Source organism: Gavialis gangeticus, unplaced genomic scaffold, assembly GCF_001723915.1.
Source record: "Gavialis gangeticus isolate Ggan-Ray unplaced genomic scaffold, GavGan_comp1, whole genome shotgun sequence".
In the NCBI taxonomy this organism is placed as follows: Eukaryota; Metazoa; Chordata; order Crocodylia; family Gavialidae; genus Gavialis; species Gavialis gangeticus.
The window spans coordinates 53,223,966-53,236,027 of NW_017729031.1; the positions used below are offsets into that span (position 1 = coordinate 53,223,966).

General features: G+C 40.8%; 1 protein-coding gene across 1 annotated transcript in view; it reads left to right on the forward strand.

Moving 5' to 3' along the window:
* Positions 1 to 12,062, forward strand: part of MYO3B (myosin IIIB) — a 281,014-nt gene that overhangs the window by 28,946 nt on the left and 240,006 nt on the right. The window contains exon 6 of the mRNA XM_019522847.1: positions 4,162 to 4,238. Within this exon, the coding sequence (XP_019378392.1) occupies positions 4,162 to 4,238 (77 nt within the window). The remainder of the gene's footprint in view (positions 1 to 4,161; positions 4,239 to 12,062) is intronic.

The following is a 12,062-nucleotide window of genomic DNA, read 5'->3' on the forward strand; positions in this document are numbered from 1 at the left end:
CCTCCGCCTCTCAGCGGGGCTTCCCCCTGCCTCCCCTTCTCTCACTGCTCCCCTCCTTCCCTCCCTCCCTCCCCTCCACTTCCCTGCCCCACCGCTGGCTGTTATCAGGGCTGGGCAGCAGAAAGGCACTGCCACTGTAACCCTCTCCTCTTCCCCTCCCCTCCTTCCTTCCCTGCCACCCAGCCCCTACAACAGCTGATACCATGACCCCTTCTTTGCCCCCCCATCCCACTTCCCTTCATCCCTCACTGCCTGCCATCTCCCCCTCCCTGCCTGCTGTTCTGGGGGGGCTTTGGGGACAGGCAGTGCGGGTGCACCGCCACCATGACCTCCCGCTTTGCCCTCAGTCAGGGAGACATAAGGAAGCCCTGCTGCTCAGGTAGCCAGGGAGTGTTTGCTACTGCCACAGACTTCACCAGTAGCAGCTCAAACTTGGGCCCACACAGCTAATCGCCACCCGCCCTCTCGGCAGCACATGTGCAGTTGGCCAAAAGCATTACGGACAAACAGACACACAGACTGACACACAGACAGACTAAGCCCCTTATATATATATGTGTGTGTAGCAGGCTTACCTTTCAGAGCTCGGGTTGAGTCCCAGGCTTGAGTTCCTGCTGTTTTGATTGGTGGACCCCATCCACCAACTGGGAGGCAGCAGGAGAAATAAAGTCACGCCCCTTTCCTGAGGGGAGGGGGAGAAGAGCGCCCCTGAACCTGATTGAAGACTGTAAACTGTCAGGTCTGGAAGACTTCAGGGGCAGAGCCCTGGAGTGTATAAAAGGAGCTGCATGCCCAGCACAAGGGGCAGATGCAGCGAGGGACTCAAGAAGAGTGGAGCCAAGAAAAGCTCGGGAGCTCTCCCTCAGTGGGCAATAGGCCCAAGGCTCCTGAAGCTGCCACTGGAGGAGCAGCCTTGGGAGTGGTGCGAGACCGCTCAGGTTGTTGACAGTGCACAGGGACAGTGCGCAGAGACCTGGCCCTGGGAGTGGTGTGAAGCTGCTCGGGCCCATCACGGTGCACAGTTCACCAGCTTGAGCCTGCAACCCTGGCAGGGCCTTGGGGGACGCAGTGAGGCAGCTTAGGCCCCATCTCCCAGCAAGTGGCCAGGTCCCATGGTGTACAGGGCAGTGCATGGACCCAAAGTTGTCTGATGGCAAGCAGGATGTTGAATTATGTTTCCTTCTGGTTTTTATGATTCATATTTCACAGGAGGAAGTGGTGATAGAGTGCTTTGATGGGCAAGGAATTTCTCTTGTGTTGAGGCAGCTTTGTGCTCTGTGAACATGCAAATTTTAGCTTGAAAACAAAGCCAGCAGCAAGGGTGTCAGGTTTCAGGTTTCTGGGTGTTGAATTTAACTTCCTTCTTGTAAAATTATGACCTTTTCATTTCAAAAGCAGCTAAATTCGTTATCTTCCATGTTTCAGGGATACAGGTTGTAGCCATATTGGTCTACAGACAAAAAGGAATCAGGCAAAAGGAATCAGAATGAGCTGGGCTGTATTCCTGCCTCTGCATGCTTCTGTCACAGCTCCTACATGATACTGGACAAGTCACTGACTGTTTACGAGTAGATTCCTTGCTTTCTTTCTGAGAGACCTGGTGACCCTCTAACACAAAAGCTAAGCACCCTGAACTGCAACTGAGGTCAATTGTAACTCTGCTTGCAACATGTAAAGTGTTATAAAATGCCAAATAATCAGAAATACCAGACTGTAGCTTCTCAAATTGGGCAAATTTTGGCTTTAATCTCAGTGTCACTATTCTCCATGTGTAAAATGTATCTGATAACATTTCTTCACCTCATAAAGAAGTTGTGAAAGTATACTCATTACTTATTGAAAAACAGAGATATTGTACCTTAGAATATCCTATGAGGAATATGATAATTCTATATTCAGTTGGGGGTTCAGAGAGTGTGCAGCAAGTAAATCTAGTGGCTAGAAATTAGGGCTGTGCGAAGCTTTGGGTGCTGATTTGATTCAGAGGAGATGTGGCCCAATTTGGCTGCCAAATCTCTGAATCTGAATCAAATCAGGAGACCAATAAAAAGGTCCGAATCAATTTGAAGCTCTCTGAATTGATTCAGAAAAGATTCGGAGAGCTTCAGAGAGATTCAGACATTCAAGCAGTCCCTGCTCGTTGCTTCAGGGAGCTGGACCTGGACTCTGTGCAGGTAAGTAGGGGGCAGGAGGGGACCATCTCCAGCCCCACTGAGTGCCCCCAAACCCCCCCCCCACCCGCTTCAAATCACCAAATCATATCACTGCCCCCAAAATTGGCCGAAACTGAAGTGAATAAAGCTGCTTCTCATGGGCCTACTAGAAACTGATGAGGACAGAGAGGAATGTTGGATAGCAACTAATTTAATAACCATCATCCATTCTGCATCTGCAAAGGTCATGAGGACAAACAGAATGAAATCATGTAATATATATATAATGCATATACACAAGGGGTTACAAGTAAATTGACAAGGACAGCCTTCATTCTTTTAATGTAGACCTTCTGAACATAATATATACATATCTAACTCCAAGGTATCAGTGGCATGAAAAATAGTTACATGTTGCTCACAGTATAGACGGACATAAAATGTCTGAAATTTACAGTTGTCTTTTTCTCTTACTCCGTCTCTCTGTCTTTCTCTTTTTTTGTCTCATTGGTATTCAATACTACTTCAGAGTGTCATGGTAACGATAGTCTTTAGATAGCAGCTACAAATTCTGCCAGTGTGAACAAGAATTAGAGTTAAATAATGGAGGTTCACTGTAGGCTTCAGCCAATAATTGGTTCACAATGGTACCACAGAAATCACTGAAAGACTGCAATCACCTTGAGATTAAAAATAGAATATACTATTGGATCTTGGACTAACTGTCTAATTATTTAGCTTAGGAAACTGTCATAATGGCTTGCCAACTTTTTATTTATGAAAGCAAATATTCATAAATTGTATCTATTTTACCAATTATTCTGTGCTGTGGGTGATAGTTGAAGAATACAACATTATCTTTTATTTAAACAATCATGCAAAATACTTTGAAACAATATTGTGTTAGTGTTAAGATATGGGTTGCCCCAAACTCTGAAGTGCAACTATATTTTGTTCAACATAAAATATTTTCTGTGGATGCTCATTCAACCTTCTAATTAATTTGATTTTGTTCTATTTGCTCCCTGCTAGTTTTTAGCCTTATTCAGAAAGCAGTAAAACAAGTTTTATTTTAGGCACAAATATGTAAGTCCCATAAGTGCCTACTTAAGCATAAGTATGAGCTTTAGTACTTTGCTGAATACAGATGGATTTAAGCAAATGCTTAAATGCTTTACTGAACTGAGGCCTTGTGAATATTTTAGTAAGCAAGTTTGCTGGGAGGAATATTCAGACTGTGAATTTTAACTGAACATCAGGGAATATGTTTGAAAGCATGTTTATAGTCACTTCCCTTCAGCATTTACATCAGAAGCCTGAGTAGTTCTATACATTTTAACCAGTCGTTCTCATTTAAACCAGAGATTCTCAACCAAGTACCATGAGAGCCTTTCCAGGGTCTCATGCAGTATTAGCATGGTTGGGTGTTCAAACACGCATGATTTACAAAATAAATAGAGATTTCAAAAAGGAATCCATAGCATCAAAATTATTCTGACGTGTTGTAGTCTTTTTTGAGTTCTTTGCAACAGAATTGCTTTATTATTTTTCTGCAGTTAAAAGAATGAATGAAAGTCAAGAACTGGCATTTTCTGGGGATACCCTGAGTCTAATGAGGGGTGCCTTTGAGTTTAAAAAGGTTGAAAACCACTGATCTAACCAGTGAACACACATATACCTTGAGATTTTAATAACCAGTTAAGTACTTTGAAGTTTAATGAATGAACTGCAAAGCAAGAATGATTTGCAGAAATTATTTGAATAATTCTAAATGAAAACTAAATCAGAGAAACTTGTGATTTGTCCTGGGATATGTCATGATTAAAGGAAAATGTGAAATATGTCCATTACCTGATTTAGAACAAGTGAAGCATGTCGCTGTAATTATTTCCTGGAGCTTTGTGGTTGTGCTGCTAAGGTTGACCGTGTTTTTCCTGACATCTGAAATAATCTAAACTGAAAGTGCATCATACATTTTAATCCCACATTTGCATTCATTTCATCACAGGTGTTTCAGCCCAGCTCACCAGTACACGACTACGCAGAAACACCTCCGTGGGAACGCCCTTTTGGATGGCACCTGAGGTGGGAAAAATATTTTCTTTATAATGTATGTTATGTCCATTTGTTGCAATACATATTTTTTGTTTTAATAGCTCACTACCTCAAGGAAATGATACATTCAGTACCCAGAAAGTAGCATTTACTGATTCCTGGTTAGTTTGGTTTTCATTTCCTTCCAAACCTTTTGCTCTTGTATAATGTGATGAACATGAGAGAGTTAGACAAATTGAATTCCTTTAATAATTGGAGCTTTACTATCTTCTATTAAATTCTATGTGACTTTCCTAGAAGTTATAAACTAATCAAAGATTAGTTTAGAATAATGTCTATACTTTATTTTGTCATTCTAATAAAATCTTATTTGTTTTATCCCTATTCATCTTAAATTCTTAAATGCATAGTTGAAGTCCAGCACAGTAGAAGACACTCAGCTCAGCTGGTTTAGCATCTGTCTTGTTGGAAATCTAAATCTTCAAATTCCATTACCTTTTTTTTAATCCATCCCTTACCCACTTCTGACTCTGGAGAGGTTTCCCTAAAATGGGGAGGGGTTAGGTCACTTGTGAAATGCAAAGTTCTGGAATTAATCCGCTCATTTCCACATGCTTTTATATAGGGTGGATAGTGCATGCTAGGGCTGTGCGAAGTTTTGGGTGCTGATTTGATTCGGAGGAGATTCGGCCCAATTTGGTGGCCGAATCTCCAAATGTGAATTGAATCGGGAGACCAATAAAAAGGTCTGAATCAATTCAAAGCTCTCTGAATCAATTCAGAAAAGATTCTGAGAGCTTCGGAGATTCGGGCAATCCCCGCTTGCTGCCGCAGGAAGCTGGACTTCATGCCAGTAAGTGGGGGAAGAGGGGGGCTGAAAGAGGGGAAGGAGACCACAGGGAGACCCCTGCCAGGCCCCATCCCCTGTCTGCTCCCTGAGCCCCCCTGAGTGCCCCTGACAGCAGCAGCCAGTGAGTATGGGGCTTCTTTTTTTTTTTAAAGACCCAAGACGCTGGGGCTGGGAGGGGCAGCCATTGACGGGGGTGGGAGAGCGGGCAGGGGATGGGGCCTGCTTGATTTGGAGATTTGGCCAATTCGGCAGTGGCCAAATCTCCGAATCAGATTAGGCCAAATCTGTTTGGGGCAGTGATTCAAATCACCAAATTGAATCACTGTCCCCCAAATCAGCCAACTCTGAATTTGAAGTGAATACTAGCCGCTTTGCACAGGCCTAGTGCATGCACCGATATTTTCCCACACATTTGCAGTTGGTTTGCGATGAGATGCTCATATTCCCTTGCATACAATAGTTACAGGACTGAGAAAAGGGATACCATTTTTCTTTAGCTGGTTAAATAAAGGTGTTTGAAGGATATTTTTGTTTGCACAGTTCTGAAAGTAGATCTACTGCAGGGACACTGAGCATTGGGAAGGTGTATACAAAGAATAATTCACAGCTAATGTACTATCATTGTGTCATATCAACAACTAGAAGTCAGACTGTTTATATGGAAATGAACATTCTGATATTGAAAAGAAAGTTTAAATGAATGAGGATGCTAGTGTCCATGGAACTTACTGCATGCAAAATGAAGGCCTGGACAGACAGTACCTTTACACCTATATCACTCGTGTCAGTTTTATAAACTCAAGGCACACATTAGAAAATGTCAGCTCTTAATTTTCACTTTTTTTTTTTAACAATAGAAATATAATAGAGCAATTTTTCTGTTGGAAAGAACTCAGAAAGACGACACATGTAGAATACATTTAACACTATGGATTCCTATTTGAAATCTCTGGGTTTATCTTGCGAATCATGTTAAAATTATACCATGATTTGGAGCATTTACTGCATCCTGGATAACTCCATACAGTAGGTGGCTATTAAAATAACTTTGCCTTAAGCAAATGGCTACTCAGGTTAAGCTGCAGAAACATGATTCCTTCACTGATGTAACTTACAGTCGCATAGAATTACTCCTGATTCTTTCAGAAGCAATGGAATGAAATTGCCCTGGTGCAAAAGTTTTTTTCATCTGTCTGCTTTCTTGATTGTACCAATGTAAGAGTGCTGTCCATCAAGGCCCTGAGTGCCAATAATAGCAATAACAGCAGATAGGAGTGGAAGCTAATGACACTTTTTGATACATCTGTGTTTTACAGATTCCAAATTATGCTTCTTCTCAGCATAGTTCATATATGTTACTGAAGGATAAATATGGCTTTGAGAAGTTAAGCAACTTGCCCTGAGTGATACAACAACATCTCAGGAAGGAAAGCAAGACTTCTGACTCTATGCCTTGTAGAGAGAGAGCTTGCTGAGTTATTCTGAAGTCTGGGCAAAGGTGGCACCTTGGAGCCTAACTGGTTCAGAAAGGCATAAGCTTTTATAGTCAGCATCAGATGGAATAGACTGTTGGTTGTGAAAGCTTATGTCTTTCTGAACTGTTAGTCCTATGCCTTTGTCACTTAAGTTGCACTGGGTCTGGCAGACCCAGACAGCCTGTGTCAAAATGTCCTGAATTATAGGACACTCTTCAGTACCTTTTCTACCCATATTTCTTTCTTTCTTCACTAGGGTCCAGCAAGAGCAGCTGTATCTTGTCTTGCCTTTCAGTAGATTGATTATGTTTTTAGTGTGTTTGTCTTTGTGAGCCCACTGACAGGCTAAAAGAGAAATGGATGAAGTCCCAGACTTTGTATAGGACTCAGCCATGTCTTTTTTAGTCCTTAGGCTACACTGTGTATATGAAGGTACTCAGCTAAAGACAGATCATCTCAAATCAACTTTTAGATGGCACTGATATGACACAATATTGTATAGTTCAAAGCAGTCAAAGAAATGCATTTTCTATAGAACCAGGAATGATCACCATGGGGAAATCATTCCTTACCAAAACTGAATGCACTGCCCTTTGAAAGAGCACCAGGCATGGGTACAGCAAGTCTTTTATTCTGCACAGTGATGTCTTCAGTTACTCAAGTCAGGGAGTGACACATTCATCCCCCACAGCTGAATTGTCCTCTAGAACAAATGCAGCAACAACAACACATTCCCAAACAGCCTGATTGCTTCTTGCAAATGAGATGAAAGGGAAAGATCAATGAATACAGATTTTTTTTAAATGTATGTCAGTAAGATGAATAGCAAAGTACTGAAGGCTTTGGATTGCACGGGATTATGTTATAATGCAATTGCATGTGATCCAATGACAAGGTCATACTACTAAAGTAGTTGTTATAAGTGTCCTGTAATTTATAGGAGACAAATTTAGTTTTCCGGCAGAATATTACTAAAGATCTTTACCAGACAAACCAAGAGTTACTAGGAGTCAGCAATAGAAAATGAGCTAGTATCTTACCTTCTGCATTCATTTTTCTATTGTTTTACTTAATTGTTTTGCCAAAATAAATTTCACAAGCAAAAATTAAACTGGCTACTGTTTGTCTGTCTCCACTCTCTTGGTGGTACTTAGCACAAAGTTTTTAGTATTTTGATACCCTGGATTTTAGCTTAAACCAACTATCTGTTCTTAATTTACCTGTTTTTGTTATTATTCTCGTTCAGTTTTAGCCTCTCTGGTATATTCATATTGCTCCAGGGATTGCAATATAACTAGAATCCTTGTCTCAGATTTTACAGATATTTTTCTTAAAATGTATGAGTGTTAAACTAACTCACTGGGCCCCCAACATCTAATTTAATCAAGATACTTCTTCACTGATGTAGGTGAAGGCCTCTGTGAGTGCATAAGTACATGCAATTAAGCAAAGCAATAAACTCTGGAGCAGTTTGCCCTGGAGTTAATTGCTCCTGTGTTCAGTGTCTACACGTGCATGTAGGACAGCAGCAATCTGAGTTGGGGCAGAGCAGGCTGCCAGAATGCTACTGAAGTCCCCTAGTCCACACTGAGTTAGAGATGCCTCTGACTGGTTGCTGGATGCTGTTTTAGACCACATAACTGACATAATGCACTTTGCTAAAAGCCTACCCAGAGCCTTTATTTATATTGTCCTACATTTTATGGATTTAGAAAACTTGAATTTATTGTTAGAAAAAAAGTAAACTAATCGCTCTACATTTGCATTGATTGCACACTAGAAAATAGCTGTGATGTTGTCCCCGTAAGTAACAATGAATAGTATAAGGAGTATGTGCTTTATAAATGGAAAGCTGGGAAATTAAATAAACCATAAGAAGCACACACAATGAAAACGAGACTGTGCAGTATAGAGAGGTTTATTTCTTTGAACAAAATACTAAGTACAAACAGTGACCCACAAAAGAAATGATACACCTTTCCAACATCAGAACTCTCTAAACGTCTTGGATAAGGATTATGCTTTGCATCTAAGCAAACAGAGAGGCCTATACCTGCCAGCAAACAATTCTGAATATAGTCCAAACATTTGTGTCTTTTAAAAATGTTTGCACTCCCATCTATTTTTCTTTCTTTTGCTAAATAAAGTTGATTACAGCTAGGCATGGAAATGAACCTGCTGTAACTAACCCAAAAAGTGATCTTGCACTGCCTCACAAAGAATGGTTGATCTTTTACCATCTCCATAACAACCAGTTTACATCATAAGAGAAACATAAGATACCTTAGTAACCACTGTGTCATCATTATTTATAATGGCACTTTAGCTAAAGACATTCTAAAACCTGTACAGACCATACATTCTAACATGGCTGGGGGCTTATGATGACAGCATATTTTTTTTTATTAAATTCAGATTATTTAAGGAGGCTGTTTGTGATGTTTTCTATGAATAAGTGCAATCAGGGATTGACATTTTACTCATAGTTCCCTCTCACTGATTTTCTGGTGAGGAAAATAATTTTCCTCTGAACAAGAATCCACAGGAAAAAAATAGATTCTTTTGGGATCACTGCTCTGAAAATATGGTTATACCTCTGTAACTGAAAGTCATCGTTTGGTACATACCACATCAGCGCAGAAGCACACTTAAATTTCCCTTTTCCAAGTAGCCAATCCAACCCCCTAATAATTATTTTAAATGTGCTACTAGTTACCTGAATGTTTGCGCTACTAGGCAGGCATATATAAATTTGCAAACTAGCTGCACCATTATAATATTGCTACAACTAGCATTTAAATTACACATTTCCCAAGACTCATGTACTTAGAAGATTATGGCTTTGTCGTGTTTGTACAAATAATTTATAGTGCTTCAGATATCATGTTTGCATTACCTTTTGGACTGTTTTTGTGCTATTGGTGCTTCTATGTTGTACATCCAAATTTTTCTATGAAAAATGAAAATCTAGAATTCTAAGGACTTGAAAAAGCCATAGCTTTTTAAGATGGATGGTAACCACTTTTTAAGAAATGTTTTCAAAATGAGCCTATGGCAAGATTAGTGAAAGGCAAAGGAAACTGGTAAAGTAAGAAAAAGACATAGAAAGGCCAAAAAAGGTATCATATATTTTTGTTTTCTATATCTAAGTTTTTGATGTACAGGGGAAGATATGGAGAGGGGAAAAACAGCTTGAAACACCAGGACAAAGAGAAAATGATAATAATAATCAAAGAATTTAAAAGCATGCAGCCTGGAAAAAATCTGGAATTTGGACTATCATTATTATTTGTAATGTCTAGGAATATTAGCCATGGGCTGGGACCCACTGTGCTTGATGTTGCACAGAAACGGAACAAAAAATAGTACTTGTCTCAAGAACCTTATACTTGTCCCAAGAGTCAACAGGTAGATACAGACAGACAGGGCAGTACAAGGGAATAATATGTGACCCAAGATGAGAAGGACCCGGATGTACTTGTGAATGCCAGGGTGGCAGTGAGTGGCTACTGTGATGCAATTTTAAAGAAAGTCAGTACAGTCCTATACAGCCTCAAGAAATATATTTCCAGTAGATATAGGGAAGTACTAGTGCCATTGTGTAAGGCATGGGTGCAACTTCAGCTGGAAAGCTGGATACAGTTCTGGAGACTCATATGCAAGAAAGATGAATTGAAATTAGAACAGGTGCAGAGAAGGATCACTAATATGACCAGAGGAATGAAAAGTCTATCTTAGGACTTAGGACTTAAACACTTGTTTAACCTAGCAAAATGAAAGCTAAAAGGGGATAGGGTCACTGTTTATAAGCATGTCAGGAGAGTGAACATTAGGAAGGAAAATACACTAATTAAGTTAAGGGGCAATGCTGGTGCAAGAATGAATGGGAGTAAATTGGCCATGAGGAAATGTGGGCTGAAAATTAGAAGAAAATTTCTAATTACCAGAGCAGTCATGCTCTGGAGCAGCTTCTTGTTTAGATGGAACTGCTTTGAAGATGGAACTGTTAAGCTTATGAAAGAGAATCTATGCTGTGGTACTTGGAATACCAGGGACAGGATATGTGGACCTAGTAAGTCCTCTCCAGTCTATCTACTTGTGTGCTTGTTGGTCAGCATGATAGAAAGCAGCCTAACTGGTGGGACTGAGTGTCACAAACTGGCTGTCAGGTGTCTCCAGGACCAACCTGCTTGCTTACAAGGAGCAGACAAGCTACTTGTTCTGCTGCTTATCTACAAGGAATAAATTAAGATTTGCCCCTGGGACAACTTCTTATCCCCACAAACCTTAGTTCCACTTGTCCTCAGACCAGATGTTGCAGCTACAAGAGGGGAAACTTGACCAGCTTTGTCAGAAATCTCACCCTTGGCTTCTGCAAAAATATATGTCCCCTCTACTGCAGAAGAAGCAATTGCTTCATCCCTTGAAATGTACCTGCCATTGTTTGAGGCTTTCACTTCTCACTCCTGTATATCCACCAGGGATTGGCCTCCTCCCTGCTCTGATAGGCAAGCAAGTGTTCTCTCTGGAATGTGGATGTGACAGCAATAAATTTTATTTGGGATAAATATCTATGCATGGAACAAGGGAACCCCCCATCATTTCTGCTTTGGGATGAAGTCATGAAACTGAGATATTTCTAATGTGATTTTTCCTGATAACCACTATAATAGCAGCAGGCGAATGGCAAAAAAGAGAGATCAATGCACATGATGGGTTTAACCAAAATAGAGTTGGAAAGTGAAAGTGTGGAATAAGTCTAAGGATAGTTAGGCTGTAGGGAAGCTGCTGAAGAACTCAGAAAGGAGTATACTTAAGAAAATAAATTTCAAAGTAGACTCATCTAAAAGTGATCATTGACTATTACAGTAATTTATTAGACTGTTTATAATAATGTCACACTAAATACTGGCAGGTATTGATACTGGCAGGTACAAATACTGGCAGCAAATGACTCTATGGTCGGTTCAGCTGTAACAGAATTGATATCATGGTTATTTTATACGTACTAGTTGCCAGTTAAAAAAGTTACCTAAAATCTGCCTCAGCCATCCCTGAAACACTAGCTGGAGAGTCCAGGCAGGAGGAATCAGGTCTGAATCCTTCAAAGTCCTTGTTCCTGGTTTTGGAACTGGAATTGAAGTTCAGGTTCTCAGGTACCTCATGAGGGCCACTTAAAAACAGACTGAGCTTTTACACTTTACTGATAACCATCAGGTAATGATAGTTTCATAGTTTCTAGGGTCAGAAGGGACCTGAGAAGATCATCTAGTCCAACCCTCTGCCATGGCAGGAAAGAGTACTGGGGTCAAACGACCCCAGTAAGGTGTTCATCTAACTTCTTCCTAAAAACCCCCAGGGTAGGAGCCTGCACCACCTCCCTTGGAAGTTGGTTCCAGACCCTAGCCGCCCTGACCATGAAATAGCGCCTTCTGATGTCTAACCTAAATCTACCCTCTGCTAGCTTGTGACCGTTGTTCCTGGTCACTCCTGGCTGTGCTCAGGGGAACAGTGACTCCCCCAATGCCT